Genomic DNA, 26,153 nt, shown 5'->3' with positions numbered 1-26,153 from the left:
GGGTTTGGAAATTCTATGCCTTAGTCATGTCTTCTTTTTAAAAAAATATATTTTTATTGATTTTCAGAGAGGAAGGGAGAGGGAGAGAGGTATAGAAATATCAATGATGAAAAAGAATCATTGATTGGCTGCCTCCTGCAAGCCCCCTATTGAGGTTCAACCCCAAAACTCAGGCATGTGCTCTCTAGGAATGGAACCATGACCTCCTGGTTCATGGATTCACACTCAACCATTGAGCAACACTGGCCAGGCATTAGTCATTTCTTATAGAGACAGCTTTGGGCAGTGAAAAGAGCAAGGGGTTGGAAATGAGAAGTCCAAGTTCAGGTCCAAATATAGTTGTGGGTTTTGGCAAACCGCTTGCCCTTGGTGGGCCTTAGTTTCCTCAGTTAGGAAATGGAGTTTTGACAATGCTTTTGAGGCCTTTCTCCGTGAAAAGATATAAAACTGAAGGACTTCTAGCACACGGAAGGAGATTTTGGGTGTAGGTGTCCTGTTGCCCCTAAAATCCATTCACATCACTTCTCCTCCAGGTAAGGCTGAGGGATTGCCATCGTCATCCCTTATTCTCCCCCTGTCTTTCCAAGGCCTGGGCTTGCCGGACAGCTTAGTTCATGAAGTCCTTTCCATGGGCAGTACTGCAGTCATCCAGTTGCCCACTGCTCAATCTTTTCATGCTTCTGCTCCTCCCATTCCTCCACTCATCCACTCACTGATCTACTCATTCATCATTTGTATCATCTAAAATTCTTTGTTTACAGGCACAGAAAACAACTTTGGCTAACTTAAACAGGATGGTAATGTCCTGGAGGTAATGTGAGTAGCTCACAGAATGGATAGGGCATTGGAGAACCTGACTTGGAAAAAGGATGGGTGAGAAACCAGGGAAGCTCTGGGTGTTTTGGCAGCAGGTACTACTTGATACCTTGGGGGAGAAGTGATTCCACAAAAGGATGTTAAGGTGATAATTGATGGGATGGATGTTGTATAGAAAAACAAACAAATAAATAAATTAAACCAATAGTCTACTCACCCATCAACCCATCTATCCATTCATCCATCCATCCATCCAGTCATCATCTATCCATCCACCCATCCATTCATCCATCCATCCATTCATCCATCCATCCATCCACCCACCCACTCATCCATCCAGCTGTTAGTTCAGGATTAGGCACCAGAAACCCCTCTAGTCTCTGTTCTTCTCTAGCATTGGGCAAGTTCTTACCTATAAAATGGGAAGAATGAATATGAGAATCCCTGCCTTATTTAACTCAGAGAACTGCTGTGGAGGTGAAATGAGTTAGTGGATGTGAAGGCACTTTCCAAGCACAAAGAAAGAGAACTGTTTTCACTGTGCTTACTTCTCTTTCTACTGTGGCTGATGATAAGATCCAAGGCTCATGTGCTACTCTCATTTCTGTCACGCCCTCACTGCCCACCCCCCAGCGGTAACCATGGAGAGGAACTGTTGAGTTTTTCAGTTCCTTGGGCTGGAGGATGAATGTCCAGGGTTATCACTGCTACCCACCTCCGAGAAGTGGGCCCCACGTAGGCTGGAAATAGCTGGAAACGTGCCTGTGTGGGAGCAGGTCCTGGCTTCCTGTGTAAAGGAATGAAATGACGAGAGGAAGCCCTAAACCATGTGGGTGTCCCAACTATGTTCAGTTTACAGTAGGGAAGGAGCTGGGGTCTCCAAGTTGTGGCCAGGTCAACAGAGGAGACAACAGCTGAAATCAGAGGGCTAGGCATATATTGTCTGGAAGGATTGGCCCTGGACGTACAGGGTTCCAGGCCATGACCCTGGGTGAGGCACGTCAACTCTCCGAACCTGTCTTCTCACCGGTGAAATAGGTGTGTAGGCTGCAGGAAGCAGCCTGTTGGTAGGGCTGGCCCATCTTTGTCACTTGTTCTAGGATGAATGTCTGGACCAGGCACGGGCCTGCCTGTCTGCCTGTCAGCTAGTCTTTTTCCAGCCAAAGGTTTTATCCTTATACGAAAAGCACTCCTTTGCTGCCTTTCATTGTTGGTGGGCTAACCATTGCTGCAACTTCCATGGAGGGCAGTTTGGTAAAACCTATTAAATTTTAAAAGCACATTTTACTTAATAAGCACTAGAAATCCTACTTCTGGGGCTTTATCTTATATAGATAGTCACACGTGTACAATATGATAGATACAAGATAATTAATCATTTGTAATAATGAAGATCAGAGACAGCCTAATTGTCCACCAATAAGGGGCTGATTAAATAATTCTGGCACTTCCATATAATGGAATGTCAGGCAGCCACTAAAAGATTAAGGCAGCTGCCTCCATGCAAATATGGAATGATCTCTGAGACATAAGAAGTTAGAAGGGGCAGGGGACAGCCCTGGCCAGTGTGGTTCAGTGGGTTGGGCCCCATCCCATGCACGGAAAAGTTGACGGTTTGATTCCTAGTCAGGGCACGTGCCCCAGTTGTGGGCTTGATCTCCAATAGGGGATGTGCAAGAGACAGCCGATTGATGTTTCGCTCTCCCTTCCCCTTCCTCTCTCTCTCAAAACAAAGCTGGCGGGGGGGGGGGGGGGGGCGGGGTTGGGGAGGGTGACAAGGGACAGAATGGCTTATGTAGGATACTACATGCGTGTGGGGGAAGAAAGAAAGCAGACTCATCTATGCTTGTCAATCCATAGATTCTCTTTGGAGGCACATAAGAAACGGGTAACAGTTCCCTTCTCTCCCATCAGGAAGGGTAATGGGAGGGAATCCTGGGGGCGGGGGTAGGAGGGAGACCTCTATTTCATTGTGTATCATTTTGCATCTTTAGAATTTCTTATCATGTGCATGTCGGAGGGTGTACGGAGAGTAGCCCATGTGTTTATAGAAAGTCATATGAGAGGCCCGAGCCAGTTTGGCTCAGTGGCTAGAGCGTCAGCCTGCAGACTGAAGGGTCCTGGGTTTGATTCCGGTCAAGGGCACATACCAGCTGTGGTCGGGCACATGCGGGAGGCAACCAATCGATGTGTCTCTCTCACATTAATGTTTCTGTCTCTCCCCTCCTTTCTACTCGCTCTAAAAATAAATGGGAAACTATCCTCCAGTGAGGATTAACGACAACAACAAAAAAGTCATCTGGCAGGATGTGCCCAGATGTCCGGGGAAAATCCCCGTGGAATTTCAGTCCCAGTTTCAGAGCCTCTTTTTTCCCTCCGTCCCGTGAGGGATCTAGGTCCTCTCAGTGGGGTTCTCCGAGGTGGGGTCACTGACCCAGTGGCTCATCGTTACTCCAGCCCCTTCATCCAACCCTTCATCCCCTCAGGGAACGGGGCTTTTAGAATCACATTTGGACACGGAACACACAGCCGTACGTACGTGCTGTAAGAAGGGTGACATGTGTTCCCCCGGGGCAGGAGGAATAGGCCGTTATCTCCCCCGATAGCCGGTGTCGGGTAATGGAAACAGCCCGGGCTTTGGACTTGCACAAGCTGTGGTTCAAATTTCTGCTTCTGCTGTTTAAGCTGTGACAGCTCAAGAAACTATGATCTTGCTGGACAGGTTTCCTCATTTCTAAAATGTTGACGACTGCTGAACTAAGGTTACTGGGAAGGACAGGTGAGGTCATTGTACACAATGCTTGGCACATAGCCGGTGCTCAGTAAATGCTTGCAGGTGTACACATGCGTGCATTGTCACTGAAGTCAGCTCGGTCTGCTGGGGCCCTTTATCGTGAAGGAGGGAAGAAACAGTAGTGGCTGGAACTGGGTCCAGTTCAGCAAACACTGGTGGTCCCTCCACTTGCCCTGGCACAGGGCCTGCCCTCCCGTGGTGCCTGTTGAGTAGGTGGTCTGGCAAAGCCTCAAGTTTGCAGCTGCCTCTCAGTAGCTATGAGATCGGAAGACAGTGTGGTCTGCCCCCAGGGGACAGGACTTGGCACTGGTGTTCACCGTGGGGCCTGCTGGGAAGAGGCTGACTTGGGAGGGAGCAGATATTCTGGAGGCTGCTCCAGGAGGATGGGGCATTGGACCAGTAGGGATCCTGGGAGCAGCCTCCCCCAGCATCAGGGGTTCTGACATCCTGGCTCCACAGATGACCCTGCAGCCCACTGGCCTTCCCTGCCCCATGGGAATTGTTCTGAAAACAGGTTTGCCTCCCAGCTGCATAGCTCCGTCTATGTGGAAAGCGCGGGTGCTGAGAGTAAGGCAGACCTGGGTTTGAGTTCTTGCCTGGCTGTTGATTTGCTCAGTGGCTCTGTTATTTACCTTTGCTGAGCCTGGGCTTCCTTGTGTGTCAAACGGGGTTAATAATATTATCTACTGTGCACTGTGAGGATTCTAAGAAGTGTATCAGGCATTGCAAAAATGTTGTTTTAGGAGAGCTGGCTAAAGTTGAGCTGGTTGGTCTAAACGAGGCAAAAATCTTAGGGAAGGACTTATTACTCTTTAGTTTAGGCAGGAATATGCTTACTGGGCGTGTTTGATTATAAAAGGGGAGAACCCGTACCTCATCCCACCCCCACCTATATTGCCTGGAGAGGGCTAAGCTATTCTGCATAAGAAAGAAATGGGGTGGGGCGTTGTTCATGGTCAGCGTGAGTGTGTAAGGGGTTGTGAGGGAGAAGGGGGGAGATGTGCAGCGGTCCCAGTTCCTGGGAAGAGAGTCCGGCCGGGGAGAGATTAATTTCTCCTGGCAGGGAATGGCCAGTGGGTCTTTAAGGCAGGGATCTCTATGGCTAATATCCAATTCCAAGTTCTCACCTGAGTTATTCTGTGCTAGATTCAGGACCTACCTTATGCCCAAATTCCCAGTAAACATCTGCAACACCCAATAGCTTGTGTCAGGGCTGTTTGGGGGGGAAGAAGGAATGAGGGCCCTGACCCGTGTGGGGTGAGCAGCATGTGAAGAAAGAGAATTCAGGGAAGCAGGGAATTGGAGGAAGAGGTGCCCGGTCACAACAGGAGCCTTCAGGTCTCCTTGGGGGTGTGGCTGGGGTGAAACGCTTGACGGCTTGCAGTATCTGAGACGGGGGGATGGAAAGATTTTTTTGGGATATTCTGGTGAGGCTCCGGACAACCCCGTATCAGAGAATGCCAAGTGGGTGGCTTAATGAGGATGGAGGGCATGCTGAGAATCAGGTGCATGAGAACTGAGTGGGGCAGAGGCAGCAAGTGAGGGACCATGGGCCCTGACCACACCCAGAGAACGCAGCCTGAATCCTCCCGTCCCTCCCCCCACATCCCCCCAGGCAAGCTAGTGAGCCACACCTCAATGCAACAACAACTGAAGTCAGCAGGAGGAGAACCGTGTCCCCACCCCACGCATCCTGAAGCCACCGTGGGAGGTAAGAAACAGCCCTGACAGAGCGTCTAACCTTCACATGGGCCATTAATGTTTACCCCAAGCGCCCCTGCTTTATTCCAGAGGAGATGGGTTCCCTGTGCTTCCTCTACTGTTAGTGGGAGGTATTCCAGTGTGAGGTCAGTTACTGAAAATAAAGAGAACAACTTTTTTTTGGGTATAGCTAAGTGGTAACATGTACTTTTTTGACACCGACACATGATTAATGATTAAGAACCACTTCCCACATTGTCCCCCAGCCACAAACCACCCTCGCGTATTGCAGACACCGGGGCTGCTCTCCAGCCTCAGCGCTGCAGACACTCAGACCACCAGCACTTCTCTCTGGCAAAGCCTTGTTGGTGCTTCTGAAAACAGGAGGGACTCCTGACAGCCAGGACCCTCCTTTTATGTCCTGCAGCTGCCCTCTGATGGTGCCACTCTCTTCAGGAAACTTAATTTCCCCCCAAGCACCAGGCTGGAGATACTCAGAGAGTAGTTTTGTTTTTCTAAAAAAATAAAAAAGAAAAGGAAAGAAAGAAAGCCCAGCTGGTGTGGCTCAGTGGTTGGGTGTTGACCTATGAATCAGGAGGTCACAGTTAGATTCCTGGTCAGGGCACATGCCTGGGAAGCAAGCTCAGTCCCCAGTAGGGGGTGTGTAGAAAGCAGACGATCAATGATTCTCTCTCATCATTGATGTTTCTCTCTCTCTCTCTCTCTCTCTCTCTCTCTCTCTCTCTCTCTCTGAAATCAATAAAATATATATACGGGAAGGAAGGAAAAGAAATATAGAGGCTGGAGTCTGCCTGACAGTGAGGTGGGCCTGGACCTGGGAGGATGGGTGCCAGGTTGGATGGACTTTCTCTTCACTGTTCTATAGAAGTTGTCCTTCCCCCCCTCTCTGTTAAATGGGGGATAATGTTAGACTATGGTTCCTTCAAGGCTTGTTGGGAAGATGAAGTGAGATGACATAAAGAATGTAATAGCTCCTGGCACAGGTAGGCACTCAGTACATACAGCTGTTATTATTTTGATTATTGTCTTCCTCCCTCTTTACTTTTGGTTTCCCTCTCTCTCTTTTTTTCTCTATTACCTCCACTTTCTCCATCGGTGAAAAGGCGAATGACAGTATCATTAAGAATCTCTACTGTGAGGACACAGGAACTTTCCAGTTGGGAATAAGGGGCTGGTCATAGGGCTTGTCATGATCCCCCCCCCCCCCCCCCCCCGCCCCCCACAATTTGGGCAGCCAAGCCAACGCAGTGTGGACTTTCTACCCCATCACTTCCTGCTCCTTGAAAACCAGCTCCACCACTTACTAGCTGTCTGACCCTGAGCCCTTTTCCTATATACTACATCCTACATAAGTGGCTGGGATAATTACTTGGCATATTCTATGTCAGAGGCCAAGCAGAATGCTTGGCACATGGCAAATGCTCAATACATGTAGCTACTTAAGCTAAATGGACGAAGGCCAACAAGCTAAGAGTCATTCTTGACTTTCCTTCCTCTCACACCTTTCTCAGATTGGGGTCCCCCAGAAGCAGACCATGAGATAAAGATTTGAGTGCAAGTAGTTTACTGGGAGGTGTTCCCTGAAAGGTCCAGGAGGGAAACAGACATGAAACATAAAAGGGAAGGAAGCCGCTGCAGGGTTCCTTAGTGGGCAGATTACCATTGTAATGGGGCAACCCTGCTGGGCCCCCTGGGAGACTGTGTAGAGCAGTCTCAGAGTAGCCAACTCCCCTCCCCTGCCCCCCAAGAGGAGGAGGTGGGGGGTAAAGGGGTGGTGGTGGTGGTGAAGAGAAGCTGAGTGATTTGCCCACCAATGATTGCTTGTAGGAGTCCAGAGCTTAGCTGGAGAGGAGAAGGCCTCCACCCTCTCTCACCCCCTTCCCTACCCCACTGGCAGTAAGGCAAGAACAGAAGCCACAGGCTGCTCCTCAAGCCCAGGAGGGCAGCAGCTAGAGGTCTCACTGTTACTCAACCTCAGGGTTGGGTCAGGGGAGTCTGGTCAGACCAGAGTCACAGGGAAGCCACAGTGGAAAGAGTGGTTGGTTCCATATCTGCTCTTGTGTCAGCTCCCGGTGCAGCTGCCCCTCTGTCCTTCTGGCAATGCAGAGGGCCACCGTTCACTCTGCTGCTGGTCAGGACTGTGACACTTGGCTTCCTTCTCTTTCAGGAGGATCCTGCTACTTCCACCTGGGCTTTTAAATTTTGGTTGCAAGTGGCAGAAATCTAATTTAAATGAGCTTGATCAAAAAGGAAACTTAATGACTCATGTAACTGGGAAGGGTAAGAAGTTCCAGGCTTCAGGTCTGGCTTGATCCAGAGGCTCAAACCATGCCATCGGGGGTTTCTTACACTCAACTTTTCACCTCTGCTCCTTGTGTATATTGCCCAATGTTCTTCTGAAAATGCCGGGCTTCCTTTATTCAGACGTGGGAGAAAGGAAGAAAGCTGCAGGCTGTTCAGTTCTTCCATCATTCTAGCTCAGCCACCCCAGTAAAGAGCAAGCTTCTTTATCCAGTGTTCACTACCAACTTTAGGGAGGCACTTGGTCTGGCCCTTGGTGGAGATTTGGTGGGTTGTGTATCCACCTCTTGGACCAATCTCTGCAGTTCCATGTGGGAAGGGCCCTGGAGACAGACAACGCTTTCAGGACCACATTATGGTCAGACACAAAACTGTCCATGTTCACTGTGAGGGTGAATGTGAGGCAGGCACCCTGCCCTCTACTACGCTGACTCTATATCCCATAACACTGTCAGCAAGGATACAGGGATGTATCAGACTTCTCTGAAAAATCTGGGGAGATGTTGGATGATTTAAATCACAGCAATGCAAACAATATTAGATGTCTCTGGTCTTACATGTCTTCTGTCTCCCTGTCGCTTATAATTTCTTTCAGCTGATCAGTTTCTGTCCAGGTTGCCTGATCCTTTTTCTTGTTCTGCAGCCATCTCTCCTCTTTTCTCTGCTTTCCTCTCTCTCAACTTTCTGTCCACTTTGTATGCGGAAGAGTTTCGTTTTCGCTTTTGTTTATTTTCTCCCTTAGGCCCATGTACTAAAAGTCCCATCTTCTATTCACTCTTTGACTTTTCAAGATATTTTCCTAAATAAAAGCACTTTCTTTTTTAAAAAAAATGTGTTTTTATTGATTTTAGAGAGAGGAAAGGAGAGGGAGAGAGGGATAGAAACATCAGTGATGAGAGAGAATTATTGACCAGCTGCCTCCTGCACGCCCTCTACTGGTTGAGCCTGCAACCCAGGCATGTGCCCTGACCTGGAATCGAAAAGTGACCTCCTGGTTCATAGGTCAATGCTCAACCACTGAGTCACACGGGCGGCAAGCAATTCCTTTTTAAAGAACAACTCTGGTGCTAGCTGTTAGGATAACTGGTGTTTTCATCTTACTCTATCACCTTGAGAATAGGTTAGCCCTGGGCCAGAAACTGGATCAATGGGAATTCTGTGGGCAGACTTCTTGTGATTTAATGAAATTCACTGGGGAGAAGGAGCTGGCTGCATTTTAATTTATCATGTGTCTCAACTACAGCAGCTCCAGATAGGGGAGCTGGCTGAGTTTCAACTCTGATTGTATCTAAATGGGAGATCTATTTGTCAGGTAACAGACAATGTGCTAGTAACACAACTGAAGTTTAAATGATACCCATCTTGATGATGAAGGTTATTACATTTCTCAACACCTGAATGATCTGCAAATGTAATATGGAGGTGACATCATGGAAGACCTTGTTGTACGTTTTCATTATAGACATAATCCCTGTGGAGAGTCAATGTCACAGGCAAATACAAGGTATGGTATGAGGGGCAATGAGAGTCACTCTGCCCTGCCCCTACTCAGCTAGATTTGCCGATTTCCACCTGCAGGCTCAGTTGCTCCTTGGTGAGCAAGTCAAGGCTGGGAGGCCTTGGACCTTGGATTCAATGCCCTGTCACTGGTCCCTGGGCCCCAAATTATTCAGCTTGCTCCCAGTACCATATTTGGCACATGAAAGGTACACATAAGTAGCTATGATTACCACTCTCCGTGTTCTCCTTTTCCTTGCCATGGGTTCCAGTTAAAAGGACATGGCTCCTACTTTGGCCTTGGCTTTGAGTTCGTATTACTCATTCTCCAGTGTTCTGGAAGGACCAAGATCCTGTCCTGCCCTGGATTCCCAGCCCAAGTCTTCCCCTGGTGTCTCCCCATTCATCGACCAAGGGCGTATACCATTTTGCAGGACTGGGCTTCTGGTCCCATTGTAGTTACAAGATCCTAGTTTTTGAGTGGTTTCCAAAACTTCCTTAAAGACCAAGAACTGGCCTTGCTCTTGACACTGCTTTCCAGGAGTTTAGACCCCAGATTCTAAGTGCTCCCCAGGCAGATGTGCCTGGTATTGCTGGCCTGTCTGGCTTTGGGTATCTTCTTTTCCAAAATTCTGTGGGCTGTACTCAGTGGGGCCCCTGGAGTTCGCTATTTGCCTGAGCAAAGACTCAGCTTTGTCAGTCTCTAGACAGCATCCTTTGGCAGCCCAACAGCACTCACCTCGCAGGGCAGGGGATAATAGGTAGGATGGGATGAGGACTAGTTCTGTGACCTTCCTCATAACTTCCTGCCTGAGAATTGGCTGAAAACCATCAGCTCTCGTGTGTAATTCTCATTATCCCCCCCACTCCCCTCTCCTCCTTTGTGGTGAAGTCATTGAAGACTCCTGAGGATAACAATAACTCAAATAGTGGTTAGTAAAAACAACAGTCGAAATTTATTGAGCTTTAATTGACTGTGTGGCAGGCATTATGCTAAGTGCTTTAAATGAATTCTCTCAACAACAGCTGTATGGTGGGGGTACAATTTCTAGTTTCATTGTACTGGCAAGGGCACTGGGGCACAGTGAGGTTGATCAAATTGCCTGCGGTCACGTAGAGCTGGAGTTCTAATAGACAGTGTGCCAGGTATACTTGACCTTATTTAAGCCTTACATCAGCTCTCCTGAGAATAGACATGGGTATTATTCTTCCTGTTCTACAGATGTGGTGACTTAAAAACATATGTTAGTTCTTCGATGTTACCTCCATCAGGAGATGGAGACTATGTCCTCGGTGCTTGGACCTGGGCAGACCTCTATGACTCTCTCGACAGAGGGATGCGAAGTACATAGAGGCTAGATTAGAAAAGGTTATGCAGCTTCTTGCTGTTCTTTTAGTTGTTTATTTAACCTTCACCCAAGGATATTTTTTTCCATTGATTTTCACAGTGAAAGGGAGGGAAGAAAGGGGAGAGAGACATTGATGTGAGGCATGTGGATTGGTTACCTCCCATATACCCCCCTGGTCAGGGTCCAGGGATCAACCCAGGAACATGCCCTTGACCAGGAATTGAACCCGGGCCCTTCAGTACATGAGCCGACACTCTCACCAGTGAGTCAGCATTTTAGCCAATCCTATGGCCATTTCAAACTGCAAATTTTCATGTCTGCAGTAGATGGTGATCTGATCTTAGTTTAGTTCTTTAAATTTTAGCTGCAAGCTGCTTTCAGTTTTCCCCAAGTATGTATGTTTTAGGGATGTCAGGACTAGAAAATTGGCCTAAGTTTATAGAAAGAATTTTGGATTCCCTTCTGCTGATTTTTAAAAAAATTTTGGAGTTTTCTTGCTCTCTCTCCAGTAGCCACTATTTCTCCAGAAAGGCCACAAACTTTCTTATTAGCATTTTAGTCAATCCTGTGGCATCCTTCACAGCAACTACAGTTGACCTTAGGCCACTGCCACAAAAATTAGGAACTCACTCTATCCCTGATGTTTGCTCCAATTTTCAGCGCCCCTAAAAAACCTGTCTGCTTTTGTAAGTCTCTCGTCCTCTCAATTATTTTAAAAATTTGTTTATAGCTTTTATTCTTTTTTTAAAATATATTTTATTGATTTTTTACAGAGAGGAAGGGAGAGGGACAGAGAGTTAGAAACATCAATGAGAGAGAAACATCGATCAGCTGCCTCCTGCACACCCCCCACTGGGGATGTGCCCGCAACCAAGGTACATGCCCTTGACTGTAATCGAACCCTGGACCCTTCAGTCCACAGGCTGACGCTCTATCCACCGAGCCAGACTGGTCAGGGCTATAGCTTTTATTCTTGATCTTGCCATTAATATGGTTCCTTTCCTATCAGCTTCTTTTCCTCTGTTATAGTCGGCAATGTGAGAACTGAAGACTGTCATCTAGCCTTTACCAGTGAAAACCTGCTGGCCTCAAGCATCCTTTCTCTGAGAGGGGGGCCATCAGTGCTGAATCTCCACTGTGAGCCAGGCACCGTACTGGGCACTTTACATCTGTTAGCTGGTGTGATTCTCCTAATAACCTGCAGTCCTGGGTTTTTTGGTTTCCATTTTATAGCAAAGAAAACTGAAGCTAACACACAAACATGCTCTAAATCCTCACATCTTTAAAAATCTTCCCTTGAACCTGTGCCTGACTCTTGTCCTAAATTTTGCTTTTCTTCACAAAAACAGTTTTTAGAAGAGTTGTCTGTGTAGAGTCCTAGGCCCCACTTCCACAGCTCCCATTCTGTCTCCCACCCCCTTGCTTGGGTTTCTATCACTACTTCCCACTGAGACCTCTCCTCAAAGTCACGGATGACCTTTCTGGGTCAAATTCAGTGGCCATTTCTGGATCAAGGAACACAGCCCAGTAGGGTCGAAAGCATGTAGCACCGGCCCCCTGTGGAGGGACAAGGGCAGGAAAAACACTGGTTGATGTGTCATTGTACAAGTTAAAGCGCTTTTGGCACAGGTAACAGAAACCAAGGTCTGCGAACTCTGGCTAATGTAAACAAAAAGGGGGATACCCAGATTTCCATGGATGGATGAATAGATAAAATGGAATGATATTAAATTTTAAAAAGAAACAAAATTCTGACTCATGCAGTAACATGGATGAATCTTAAAGACATAGGCTAAATGAAATAAGCCAGTCACAAAAAGACAAATACTATACGATTCAACTTATATGCGGTAACTAGAGTAGTTGAGTTCAGAGAGAAAGAAAGCAGAATAATGGTGACTAGGGGCTGGGGGAGGGAGGCGTGGGGTATTATTGTTTAATGGGTACAGAGTTTCAGTTTGGGAAGATGGAAAAGTTCTGGGAGATGGATAGCGGTGATGGTTGCACAACACTGTGACTGTACTTAATCCTACTGAATTGTACACTTACAACTGTATAAAGTGGCATGTATACTTTACCAGACACAAACCAGAATTAATCTAAGCCAACAAAAAAGTTATTCCAGAGGTGTTAAATGCCACCATGGCCCTTTAGGGATGAAAAACACACCAAAAACAAAAGAATGGGACGAATGCTGGGGCATCTCATGGAACTGAGAGACTAGCTAAACTTCCAAGCCTTTGTGGGGGACAGGAAATGCAGCAGCTCCAGGGACTTCAGTACAAGAGTTCATAGACTTCTTCCCTTGGGATACTGCTCCAACAGCAACCTTATGTGCTTCTCTGGTCCAGATTTCATCTCTCTGAGAGGGGTTCTGATTGGCTAGCTGGGGGCTTCAGTTGGGGTGGGGTGACAGGCTCACGTATTACCACTGGAGGCCACTAGGAGGAGTTATGGGTCAATTTACCAGAATCCAAATCATTGGCTAGTTTTCAGAATGATCACTTTACCTGCATTTGTTTCTGTTAATTACATATATTTAATTGCCTGATTTTTGTTTTGTCTCCACAACAGCATTTTGGGGGAATGTTGACTTTTTTTCTGAGTCAGCTTCCAGCTGTTGAGCTGGAGGCAGAAAGGCAGCAAGAAGGGGATATTGAGTATGTATGTCAGGCCTTGGTGCCGTGTAAATTCTCCAGCTCCCAACCTTGACAAAAGGCTCAGAATGTGTTTTTTCTCTCTCTTTATTGATTAAGGTATTACATATGTGTCCTTATCCCCCCATGGTCCTCCCCTCCCCCACTCATGCCCTCACCCCCCTGGTGTCTGTGTCCATTGGTTAGGCTTATATGCATGCATATAAGTCCTTTGGTTGATCTCTCCCCTTTACCCCCACCCTCCCCTACCTTTCCTTTGAGGTTTGACAGTCTGATCGATGCTTCTCTGTCTCTGGATCTGTTTTTGTCCATTAGTTTATGTTGTTCATTATATTCCACAAATGAGTGAGGTCATGTGATATTTATCTTTCTCTGACTGGCTTATTTTGCTTAGCATAATGCTCTCCAGTCCCATCCGTGCTGTTGCAAATGATAAGAATTCTTTTTTTTTTTTTTTACTGCAGTGTAGTATTCCATTGTGTAGATGTACCACATCAGAATGTTGATAAGCTACTAAAACAACTAGATTAAGTTTCTCCCACCCTAGCAAAAAGGAAGCCAGGAATGAAGTTAGGATTAAAGGAAATTTTCTTTATTGAATGGTTGAGTTTTGGACCAAGATTTTTACCCTTAACCTACTCTAATGCCCCTTTCCTGTCCCGAAAAGCTTAGTGTAGGAGCTAGAGAGTCTCACCTCTTCTTTTGTTTCGACATTCTCTGTATCCATGCCACCTGAGGGGAGACGAAATCTTAGGGAGCTGGCAAAACCTCAGCAAAAGTGTCAAAGATCAGCCCTGGGCTGGCATCTCAGTTGATTGGAGCATCGTCCTATGCACTAAAAGTTTGTGGGTTCAATTCCTGGTCAGAGCACATACCTAGCTTGTGGCTGGATGTCACTGTTGTTTTTTTCTCTTTCTCCCCTTTCCTCTCTAAAAATCAATAAACATATTTCAGGTGATGATTGAAGAAAAAAAAAAAAAAAGACAAAGATCATTAGCAAGTGATATTTCCACCCTGGCCTGCTAGGAAAAAGTTATTCCTTTTGTTTCCTGAGAGTTTTTGTAAATGTTTATTTAAGCCAAAGCCAAACTGATGACATATGCAGGGACACAAGATCTCAAATGTTCCCAAAAATTATGTTTTAAAAGAAAAAAAAAAAAGAGGGTGGGGGGAAGAGATCTAGAAATAGGATAAGGATGGACAAGAAAAGTCAAGAGCTCTGTGGAGCTCTGAATGAGTCAGAGGCCGGAGATGGTCAGGCTGGTTGGGAGCTGGATGCAGTGATGAGAATGGCTGTTGTATTGGTGTTAGGTGAGAGACTGTGAGCAAGGAGAAAGATGTGGTACGCGTTTTTCTGTGTATTAAGAATGTATGCCTGCTCACCTCTCTTAACTTTGGCATTTCCTCCAGAGATGGAGAAACTATTCAAAATACTTGTATTTTTTTGGATCACTGGCTCATTTCTCTGAATGTGACTGTCAATCAAACCACAAGACTGCCCTCGTTTTTCATAGGGTCACACCTTTCTTTCCTGAACCTGGGCTCCCACCGGGCTTGACTGTCATGAGGAGTTGAGGAGCTGGGCCAGGCCTTTCTATGATCTGATGGATTTAACTTGGGGCAACTTCCTAGGGGGGAGCAAAGGCAGGTTGGGATCCCTGATGTAATCTTGGACCCATTCTTTGTTGGGATTGGTGCAGATCTCTCGGTTCTTTTTGGTGACGAGGCTGCAGAGACAAAGTTAGACTGTCATGGGCCATAGTGGAGAGTGGGGTCCAGTCCACAATCCCCCACTTCTAGCTTACACGGGGCTAACCTAGGCCTCCCCCATCTAGGCCACATCAGAGGGCCTCCCTCTCTAGCCTCTAGACTTCATCAACCCTACTTGTAGCCCCTTCCCCACCCAGCCTAGACCCTCAGGCTTGGGTTTCATGATGAGCACTATTTATTGGGTCACACAGCTATAAGTAGCAAAATCAAGAATTAAACCCAGGCCTGTCCTGTGAGATTCAAAGCCCCTAACCACTACTCTCCTCCTTCTAGTATGGAGACTTATTGGTTTTGTGCATTCAATCCAGTCCCTGGTTCCCCTTCCTTTCCCACAGAATTATCTGTAGAGAAGTACTTACATGACTGCTGGCAGGTAACAGTTGAAGGCCTTTCTGTATCCCACCACCCGTTTCCTTGGTAACACTTTCTCCTCATACTGGTACTTCAGGCAGCAGCTGGCGGAAAGGTTCACCGCCACAGGACTTCCTGAGGGAATCACATTGAAAGCTGAGCCCAGGAGGCAGAGAGGGAGCCCATGACCTCCATCTCCCGTCCACTGCACTTCACTCCTTTGATGGCAAAGCCATCTCTTAGCAGGGACTGAGCACAGCTGGTGGCAAGGCTTGGAACAGCTCAAGCGCACCATTTGGCTGACTCATGTTTTAGGTGAGCCATTTTCTCTTTCTCGAAGCCTGAACTCATCGCACGGGCCTGCTGGACCTCCCGGAGGGCATTGTTATCCCACCATATGCACCTCTGCATTCAGTGGCTCTCATGTCCTTGGCTCTCAAAACAAAGTGTAGACCAGGGCATCCTGAGAGCGTGTGGGCAGATTATGTGGTGTGCACGACCCTTGCTCCTCCAAATATTTACACAGGCAGAGTCGGGCTCGACTGCAAGCCAAGGGCAGCCTAGGGAGAAAAGGGCTGGGGCAGCGGAAGGCAGGTATGTGGAAGGACTGAGTGATTGGTCCCTTCCCTGTCACCAGGTCCTCGTAAATGATGGCAGAAGCAGGGGTAAAGCAAGGCAAAACACATCTTGTTCTCCATAGTTCCCAACGTTCTCTAGCTCCAGACCTTTTAACCCCTCTCCTCTTTCCCACAGACTTCATTCAGATCTAGGCTGGGGGTGGGGATGGGGGACATGAAACCCCAAGTGGCACACTTGGGTGGGCATCCCATTGGGACTCCTTTCAGCTGCCATGACAGTCCCAGCAGCCTGTGCCAGGAAGGGCTGTCTAGGTTCAGACTCCTCATTTCTGAGCTTAGCCCCAAACTTCGCTCAGCCTACCCACCCAACACCCTTTGTCTGCTCTCCCAGAGAGCAGGCTGTTCTCATCCACTTGCCTTGCGCCTGCCTCTTCATCACATAGATTTACTGTTGTCTCTTCGGTTACTTCCTTGGCTCCTCTTCCTAAAGGCTCAACCCTTGGACTTCTGACTTAACCTTGACCCAGCTTCCCGGAACTGCCCAACCCCAGCAGGATTTGGATCACAGCCCAGCTACTTACAAAGGGGAAAGGTTTTTTTTTTTTTGTTTTTTTAAATATATTTTATTGATTTTTTACAGAGAGGAAGAGAGAGGGACAGAGAGTCAGAAACATCGACGAGAGAGAAACATCGATCAGCTGCCTCCTGCACACCTCCTACTGGGGATGTGCCCGCAACCAAGGTACATGCCCTCGACCGGAATCGAACCTGGGACCCTTCAGTCCGCAGGCCGACGCTCTATCCACTGAGCCAAACCAGCCAGGGCCAAAGGGGAGAGTTTTAAGATAGCGGCTGAGCCCTAATGGCTCAGTGGATAGAGCGTCAGACTGTGGGCTGAAGGGTCCCAGATTCGATTCTGGTCAAGGGCATGCACCTTGGTTGCTGGCACATCCCCAGTAGGGGGTGTGCAGGAGGCAGCTGATCGATGTTTCTCTCTCATCGATGTTTCTAACTCTATCCCGCTCCCTTCCTCTCTGTAAAAAAAAAAATAAAAAAAAAAAAAAAAATCATATATAAAAAAAAAAAAAGATAGCGGCTGAGCATGCAGGAGGGGGAGAGGCCCAAGGGATGATGACAGAGATCTCACAGCGCTCTTGGGGTCCCCTCGCTGCCAGCTGCCCGGTCCCCTTGCTCATCGCTGCCCTATAGGGGCAGGTGGACTCACTTGGCTGGCCTTGGAAAGCAGAAGCAGTGGTGAGGCTGAGGATGAGGAGGAAGAGGGCAGCCACGAAGACCTTCATCCTCTCAGTGGGGCCGTTCAGCCTCAGGAGACAGCTGAGTGGAGATGTCCTTCTTGCTGCTGGCCGTTCCCTCTCCTACCACTTAGCGCTCTGAACTCTGACCACTTCAGAGCAGGTGGAGGCGGAGAAACAGGCTTTCCCCAGTGTTTGCTGAAAGGGAGGGAAGTGGGCGGGGCCTGGTGCAAAGTTGAATTCAGTCAGATTTGAATTCAGGTTGAGGAAAGAACAGAGAAAGGGAGTATGTGGCAAACGTGTGCTGTGTATCAGCCACCTTGCATATCCTAGTTTACTTAATCCTCACAGTTGTTCATTTTTGTTGAAAATATAAGAAATGACATGGAATGAAAACAAAGTAGGCAGCTGACAAAAATTGCTTTTTCCCTTTTGTGTTTTAGGACCCCAGGTGTTATTCCATACTGGTACATCCCAGATGCCCGCCTAAATTTAAGCGAAGAGCAAGAGTGGATGTACTGTTTTTTTTCTGCATAGAGCCTTCTGCTACGGGGGCTGGGATGTGTGGGAGCAGGGACCACGCTAAGGAATGGGTAAGTGGAGAAGGGCGTGTCCAGATGAGGACCTGTCAGCAGTGGGCGTTAATCCGGGTCCTCTGTGATGGTAGCAAGAACACGAGCTCCCTGAAGAGTGGAGAGAGGAAGCCTCTGGCCCCCTCCGCATCTCAGGCAAGACAGGATGGGGTACCTGAATGTGGGGAGTCACAGTAGGTCTTCAGGTTCTCACTGAGTGGGTCCTTCAGACTGGGCATTTCTTCAGTAATCCAAAGCTGGCCCTTGAGGACCAATGGAATACTCCTAAATATAGCTACCGTATTTCACGCTATGGAATGTTCTCAGTAAATAACCACTTTTTAAAAGAATACCTTTTCTCCTTTTGTTGTGTTGACAGTCATAGGTTTCAGTTAGGGTTTATTTTTTCTCCTCTCTGACTGGCACTCACACATTTGCTGATTCCCAACTTATTTGGCGGGGATGGATGGCTGTCCCGGGAGTCTCTCAGTATCAAAGGCGGTCTCTTCTCTTCTGACAGATGAGGAGCTCCTTATCGAAGGGCCGTTCATGGAAGTGCTGCAAGGCCGGAGGAACACAGCGCTGAGTGACTACTGAGCCAGAGCGGGCATCCTCCCACAGAAACGGAGAGTTCATCGGCCTTCACGAGAGCGCAGCTGGACTTTAAAGAGGAAAGTGATGTTACACGTGCACCAAGTTACAGACTGCCCTGTTTCTTGGAGGGAAATCTACAAGATACAGACTCAACTTTCTTCTTGTCGTTCAATAAACTCCCCTTTTCAAATGACCACGATGTAAACATGCCCGAGTCACTCAGAAAACCTAGAGGGAACCTTCCTCGTAAACCGAGTTTACTCAAGTCACAAACGTAAATGGAGGAAACTGTTCTCCGGAGCAGGCCTCCTGCTCAAGCTTCCGAGTGAGCGGCCAGAAGCCGTTTCCACGGCAGAGCGGGTACACAGCCACGGGAAAAGGAGAGGCTGGAAGCCAGAATGAACAGGGAGCGGAGCCCAAGGAGTGAGGACGGCTCCGTGAAAGCGCCGGGGCAGGACGGCCAGGCGCCTGGTCCGAATTCTGTCAGACCCGGTGACTTCCCACGGGTGGCGGCGCCAGGTGCGCCCTTTGTCCAAGGGGGCGTGGCGCCGCCGCGCACGTGGCGCCGCCGCGCACGTGGCGCCGCCGCGCACGTGGCGCCGCCGCGCACGTGGCGCCGCCGCGCACGTGGCGCCGCCGCGCACGTGGCGCCGCCGCGCACGTGGCGCCGCCGCGCACGTGGCGCCGCCGCGCACGTGGCGCCGCCGCGCACGTGGCGCCGCCGCGCACGTGGCGCCGCCGCGCACGTGGCGCCGCCGCGCACGTGGCGCCGCCCAGCAGCCGACTGGCCCCTCAGAGGTTCTACTGGCGCAGGAGCAGCCTAGCAGACAGGCCGCCCCTCTCCATCCCGCCCATTAGCCCGCGGTAGCACCCCCAGCTCCTCCCACACCCCCGCACCCAGCACGTGGGGCGCCACGGGGCTACCGGGCTGGGACCGAAGTGGGTACAAGGACCAGGAGTGGGAGGTGGATTAGGCCTCTGAGGGCCGTGAGGAAGGTGAGGAGGAGGACGGACAGCCGCCATCATTCCGAGGCGGTGGGAGACGCGGACACCGCCCGTTACCGCAGGGAAAGCAGCTCCGGAGCCACAGCGCCTGTAGCAGCGCGGGGGCACCCATCCGCCCGGTGGCTGCAGGCCCCTCCCCGCCGCCTCTAACCTCCCGCACGCTCAGACCCCCCCACACACACACCTCCCCCCACAGAGGGGACATCAAGTGACAAACACCGGATTTACTGGAGGGAAGAGGCGCATTGTTCGAAATGGGGGTTGCACTGCGGAGTTCGTATGCCGCGTGTGGCTCGCTCCTCTCGCCCCGCAGCCCTCGCATTTCCTCTTCGCACTGTGCCAGGGCCGTGTCCCGGGGCAGGGCAGGCTTTGCACAGGTGGGCAGTGCACTCCTTCTCCCCTTGTGCTGGTTTGGGTTTGGGGATGAAAACGCTTGTTTTGCAGACCTCTCTGCATTCCTAACGTGGTTTCTTTTAGATTTTTATTCTACATCTGTTCCTTAAAAGGGACTTGAGGATTTTGACAGGTTGTACCCCCCCCCTTCTCTCTCTCTCTCTCTCTCTCTCTCTCTCTCTCTCTCACTCTCTCTCTCTCTCTCACACTCATACTCACACACACACACACACACACACACACACACACGAGCTCCTCTTTGTGCTCAGTTTGGGTTATGTCAGTGTAAGAAACATGCAAACATATAGAGAATTTTTAAAAATATATTTTATTGATTTTTTACAGAGAGGAAGAGAGAGGGATAGAGAGTTAGAAACATCCATGAGAGAGAAACATGGATCAGCTGCCTCCTGCACACCCCCCACTGGGGATGTGCCTGCAACCAAGGTACATGCCCTTGATCGGAATCGAACCTGGGACCCGTCAGTCCCTTAGGCCGACGCTCTATCCACTGAGCCAAACCGGTTTCGGCTCTATAGAGAATTTTTGTGAGTTTGAGCCAAACTGACAGTTGCTGGGAGGCAAAAATCTCAGTGTATTGAGAAAATTCTCCAGAGAAGGGCAGTTTTGCACCCCCCCTCCCTTCTTCTCTGAAATTAATAAAAAATTTATTTTAAAAAAATGACTAGAAGGACAATGAAATGGTAAAAGAATTCAGAAATAATAGGGACTGAAGGTTAGTAGAAAATAGCTTAAAGATCAATAGACAAAGTGTCCACATTGAGCATTAGTAGATTTGATTTGACAGTAAATTCTACCACTCTAACTTCTTGCGCAAAAGTTTATGTCACCCAAAGTGAAGTGAGGCCATTTACTGTCTTTATCCCATTGGTATAAACATTGGTGTTTGCTGCAGAAATATTACTGTTTGATTAAAGTACGTTTCCCAGACTCTGCCAGGAATAGAATGTCCAGTTATTTGCAGGTACATGTTACCTTTTAAATATTATTTTTTGAACATATGGTAAAGTATATAAAATATAAAAATTTACAATTTTAACCTTTTTTTTCTTGGAGCTCTGACCTTGTACCCTGTGCACACAGTGACCTAGACCTGCTAAATATATAAAGGGTGAGGCAAAAGTAGGTTTACAGTTGTTTGTATGGAAAATAATTCAATAAAATCTGTGTTTTGAGGACTCACAACTGTAAACCTACTTTTGCCATACCCTGCATTCCTTTGTTACCTGAGTGAAGGGAAAATAGACCTGGTAGGGGGACTATCAAGGTGCTTAGACCAGAGTCATCAGGTAAAGGGGAGTGTGATCAAAGCTATAAGAACAGTCACAATGCTGTTAAGTTCAGAGGAAGAACAGAAGGTATACTTTAGACAAAACTGGTCAAATTTTAACCATTTTCAACTGTACAGTTAGGCCATTCACATATTGCACAACCTTAACCACAGCCTACCCATGGAACTCTTTTCTTCTTGCAAAACTGAAACTCTGTACTCAACAGTAACTCTCCATTTCTCTCTCCCCCAACCCCTGGCCACCACCATTCTACTTTGGTCTCTGAATTTGCCTACTTTAAGTACTTCATATTAATGGAATCATACAGTGCTTATCCTTTTGTTATTGGCTTATCTCATTTATCATAATGTAGGGTATAGACCTCTCTTCATTGTTCATCCATGTTGTAGCATGTGTCTAAATTTATGACCTTTTAAAGGTCAGAATAATGAATAATATTCCATTGTATGTGTATATCCCATTTTTAAAAATCCCTTTATTTGTTGATGCAAACTTGGGTTGCTTTCACCTATATAATAAAACCCTAATATGCAAATTGACCAAATGGTGGAATGACCAGTCACTATGACACAGACTGACTAGCAGGGGGCAGACACTCAATGCAGGAGCTGCCCCCTGGTGGTCAGTACGCTCCCACACAGGGAGCGCCGCTCAGCCAGAAGCCAGGCTCATGGCAGGCGAGAACATTGGCGGGAGCCTCTTCTGCCTCCATTGCAGGCAGGTGGTAAGGAGTGAGGGGTCCTGGACTGCGAGAACCGGGGACTGCAAGAACCTGGGACTGCAAGAGGGATGTCTAACTGCCGGCTTACATTTTTGTTTGATCCCCAGGGAGACTTGGGCCTAAGCTGGCAGGTGGACATCCCGCAACGGATCCTGGACTGTGAGAGGGCACAGGCCAGGCTGAGGGACCCTCCCCTCCATCCTCCCTGCAGGAATTTTGTGCATCGGGCCTCTAGTTAGGAATAATGCTGCTACTAGCATGGTCGTACATATGTCTCTTCATGTACCTGTTTTCAGTTCTTTGGGGTGTATATCCAGAAGTAAAATTGCTAGATCATATTGTATTACTTTTTTAAAACCTGAAAGATTCTACATTTCAGAATATATATAGCCCCAATGTTTTGGTTAAGCAATTGTAGATTTGCATTTTGCTAATTAGGCAAACACAGCTAAACTTTTAGCTCTTTTCTTATATAGTTATTTGTGAATTATATTTAATGAGGCATGTGCATACACTTCAATATGCTTGATAATGGTATGTGTGGGGCTTGCAAAATCAAATCTTAAAGGGACTTGTTTTTTCTATAAGTTTCCTAACTAGCTTATATCCTAACTCCACCTCTTTTTTTTTTTTAATTTTTATTGATTTCAGAGAGTAAGGGAGAGGGGGAGAGAGAGAGAGGGAAACATCAGTGATGAGAGAGAATCATTGCTCAGCTGCCCCCTGCATTACTCCCTCCCCCCACAGGGGGGTGATGTTTCTCTCTCTCCCTTTCCCTTCCTCTCTGAAATCTATAAAAGAAAAAGAAAATAAAAAGAAATCCTAGGAGAGGGAAGAACATATGTAAAGGCCCTGAGGCAAAAATGAGGATAGTGCATCTGAAGTAACAAAATAAGATCAGTGTGGCTGGAACACCAAGACAAGAGAGAGGGTGGGGCAGAAGAAACCTCAGGAAACAGGGAGGGCCCCAGTTATGGGGCATCTGGCAGGACATGTTGAAAGGGTTTTGGAATTCATTCTAGGTATAATGGGAAGCTCTTGGAAGATTTTCAAATGAAGAATGGAGGGGATGGGGAAGAATGGAAGAGACAAGACCAAGTGGAGCATATTGTCATCAGGGTGAGAGATGAGGAGGACTTCTACCCATGTGCGTTTTTCCATGTCTGCAGGTAAAGTTTGTGTGTAGGAAGCTATTTGCAGTTACTTTGACTCTTTAATGAGTATTAGTTCAGTAGAAAAATACATTTAAAAATTAATTTCTTATAAGCCTTTTGCTTGACCCATATTGTCCTGTTTATAAACCTAACAAAACGTAAAAGGTCCTTGATTAATGCTTAATCAAGTGACATAGACTGCTCTTAAGCAGTCAGTCCCATTTACAACTTTGTTGATTAAACCCTTTAAGCTGTGCTTTTCAGTAATTTAATATGTTGAAATTTAAAAACTATTGTTAGGTCTGATCAAATAATTGAATCAACACCCCCTTCCCCTGGGAGCTGACCTTTTGACCACATCACAACCAACATTCCCTTTCGCTAAGACCACATTCCACTTGCTAAGACCATTATCCTTCCCCTCTGGGCCTCTCCCAGAGAATTCTCCACCCGGAAAAATCCCACCTAGAGTCCTTTAAAATCTCTGACTCCCTGTCCCTGGGGACTGATACATATTTTGGGGCTCAGCCCATCTGGTTTTCTAGATGATCTAATAAGTTTATAATCCTTTACCCTTTTTGGCCTTGTGCGTTCCTCCTTCGGCAACCCCAACATATTCTACATGTCCAGTTTAACACTTAGAATATTCCAAAGTACTTCACTCCTGTAAATATAATAAAATAAATTTATAAATATGAAAAACTCAGGTGTTCGCTTTGGCAGCACATATACTAAAATTGGAACGATACACATATTAGCATGGCCCCTGCGCAAGGATGACACATAAATTTGTGAAGCATCCTATATTTAAAAATAAAAAAAAAACAAACAAAAAAACTCAGGTAGTGTTAAACACTCCAATATTCTGTTAACTTAGCCAAATTCTCATATCTTTCAGCTCAAAATCACAAGTATAAAATAAATTATTTAATTACATGTTTTATATTGAAATCACAAGGATAATCTGTGATTTCAGAGAGTAAGGGAGAGGGAGAGAGTATAAAAGTATATTATAAATGCTTTAAATCGCAAATCATATAGATGATTACAAATTTATTCCTCATTTTTGCATGTGAGTATTAATAGTCTATGCTTCATGTCTATGTTTAATTGTTTAATATCTATGTTTAATTGTTTAATCATGTCCTTTATCTTCATATCTATGTTTAATTGTTTAATCATGTCCTTTCTGAGGCTTCCCCACTAGGGTGCAGTGTTATTATTTTAAAGAAGTGGAGATTGCTGGGCCAGGTGTTTATGGGGCCTACCAGATCACCATCCAGCAGCAGGGGTTGCTTATTGGTCAGGGGGGACTTGAGATGTGGCCTGTGGACTTCCAGGGTGATTCCTCTCCGTTGTGACTGGGCACTCGGAGCTCTAACTTGAGAGTCACGTTGACAACAGAGACCTGAAGTTCACTTCTTTTAAAAAGGGTTGTTATCTTCTATGTTCTACTTATACCCTTGAATGATTATTTTTAAAAAATGTATTTTTATTGATTTCAGAGACGAAGGGAGAGGAAGAGAGAGAGAAACGTCAATGATGAGAGGGAATCATTGATTGGCTGCCTCCTGCACACCCCACACTGGGGATCGAGCCCACAACCCAGGCATGTGCCCTTGACCAGAATCGAACCTGGGACCCTTCGGTCAGCAGGCCAACACTCTGTCCACTTAGCCAAACCGGCTAGGGCTGGAATAATTCTTCTGTGTGACTTGTGTGGACAGAAGCCAGAACCTTCACTGAGAATGTAGCAAACATTCCTCGTTGCTAGGCTAGATTTTTTCATTTCTTGAGTGGTTTAGGCATTTACATTACCTTCCTCCCTCCATCAGTCCTTCAGATGTTTCTATAATTCTTCTCTCTGATCTGTGTGGATGAAATTTTGCCTTTCCTACTGGGGTTATGACTGACTGACTTCTGCAATTTCTTTCTGCATACTTTTAAAATTTTTTTATTAAATTGATTGGGGTGGCATTGGTCAACATGAACATATAGGTTTCATGTGTGGGTTTCCATGTTACAAGATCTGTATATTCTTTCTGCATACTTGAACTCTGAATTTTCATGGTCTTCCTGACACCTGATTGGATTCTGTGTTCCTGCCAAACCCTCGTTCAGTTCTGAGACACGTTGTGAGATGATAGCTAGACTCGGGTGGTGGTGGAAGAGCCGAAGCGGATGGATTTGAGAGAGATTTTGGCAGAGCTGATAGGATTTGTTGATGGATTGGATGGGAGGTGGGGGAGGGGTGGGGAGATGAGGGAGAGAGGTCTTAAGGATGATTTCCTGTCTGCAGCTTGAGCAGCTTAGAGAATGGGGATTCTATTTCCTGAGAAGGGTGGCTCAGAGAAGGAGCACAGACACAGCAGTTATAGTTCCTCATTCACAGGACACCCAATATCTGCTCAGCTTCTCTCAGAACCAAGAAGCACCCCCTCCCCTGCCCCCATAACGAAGGGCAGCGGCAGTGAGCCGCCCGTGTTCTCCGATGTCTGGAACGTGACCTGTGAAGCCTGCAGTGGCTCGCCCCCAGCTGGGAAGAAGTGCTCTTCAAGACCGAGATGTCTGCTCGTTCTGACTTTGGTTTTTCCCATTCCAATTAGTATTGCTTTTGCTAATTTAGATTTTAGCGAATGTTCCTGGTTCCATCTCCCAGTATTCTATGACATTTACCTATTTTCTCTTTGAATTTCTTCTGTTAAGTCATTTCTAAAGAGCTATAGCCTGTAGCAATTACTCAAACAATGTCAGTGAATGTTATTGTTCAAATAACATACTATTCACACCTCCTAGCAAATTGAAATCACCAATTTAAGGACTGACTCTGCTTCCAAAACTTTCTTCAAGCATCACTTACATGATTTGTGTAACATGTGCTATAAGCACAAACTCACTCACATTTGTTTAGCAGCAGAAAGGGCCCTGAACTCACACTTGTCCTATGGCAAGGGCTTCAAGCTGATGGGCCGTGACCACTTCTCTCCCACATGCTCCTGTCCTGATTCCCCAAAAGGCCAATCTTCACTTTGAACTTCACGTGTCAAATGTGTGCGGCTCTTGCTCTTGATGTCAGTGGGTTACTTTAAATCGGTATCATCTCTATGTGGATTGTTAAGCTTCAATTCCTTCAGGAGAATTATAACACTTTTTCTCAGTTTCTCAACTGAATTTTCTTGGGATTTGGAAAAACATACAATTTTCTAAGGAAGGCTGAGAAGGAATTCCCACATGGAAATACTGGTGGATGCCCAGGTTGGGCGCTGCTCCCTCACAGATCTCTCAGTGGGCGGGGCGGGGGGGGGCAGGTAGT

The 26,153-nt window shown here is 47.1% G+C and overlaps 1 protein-coding gene and 1 non-coding gene across 2 annotated transcripts; one reads left to right on the top strand and one right to left on the bottom strand.

Moving 5' to 3' along the window:
• Positions 1-14,730: 14,730 nt before the first annotated feature.
• CCL16 (C-C motif chemokine ligand 16) lies at positions 14,731-17,211 on the bottom strand. Its single transcript, XM_028128563.2, has 3 exons — positions 17,061-17,211; positions 15,266-15,392; positions 14,731-14,863 (listed from the first exon to the last, which is right to left on the bottom strand). Exons 1-3 carry the CDS (start codon positions 17,134-17,136, stop codon positions 14,731-14,733), a joined length of 336 nt encoding a protein of 111 aa, XP_027984364.2. The 5' UTR covers positions 17,137-17,211.
• A 6,336-nt stretch (positions 17,212-23,547) lies between these two features.
• LOC114227158 (U6 spliceosomal RNA) lies at positions 23,548-23,651 on the top strand. The gene has a single exon (XR_003613254.1). It is a non-coding gene; the product is annotated as a U6 spliceosomal RNA (small nuclear RNA).
• Positions 23,652-26,153: the final 2,502 nt, after the last annotated feature.

The sequence above is a fragment of the Eptesicus fuscus genome, chromosome 20, assembly GCF_027574615.1.
Source record: "Eptesicus fuscus isolate TK198812 chromosome 20, DD_ASM_mEF_20220401, whole genome shotgun sequence".
NCBI classification, from domain to species: domain Eukaryota; kingdom Metazoa; phylum Chordata; class Mammalia; order Chiroptera; family Vespertilionidae; genus Eptesicus; species Eptesicus fuscus.
Note: the sequence above shows the minus strand (reverse complement) of the source record. Positions and strands in the feature narration are given on the sequence as shown.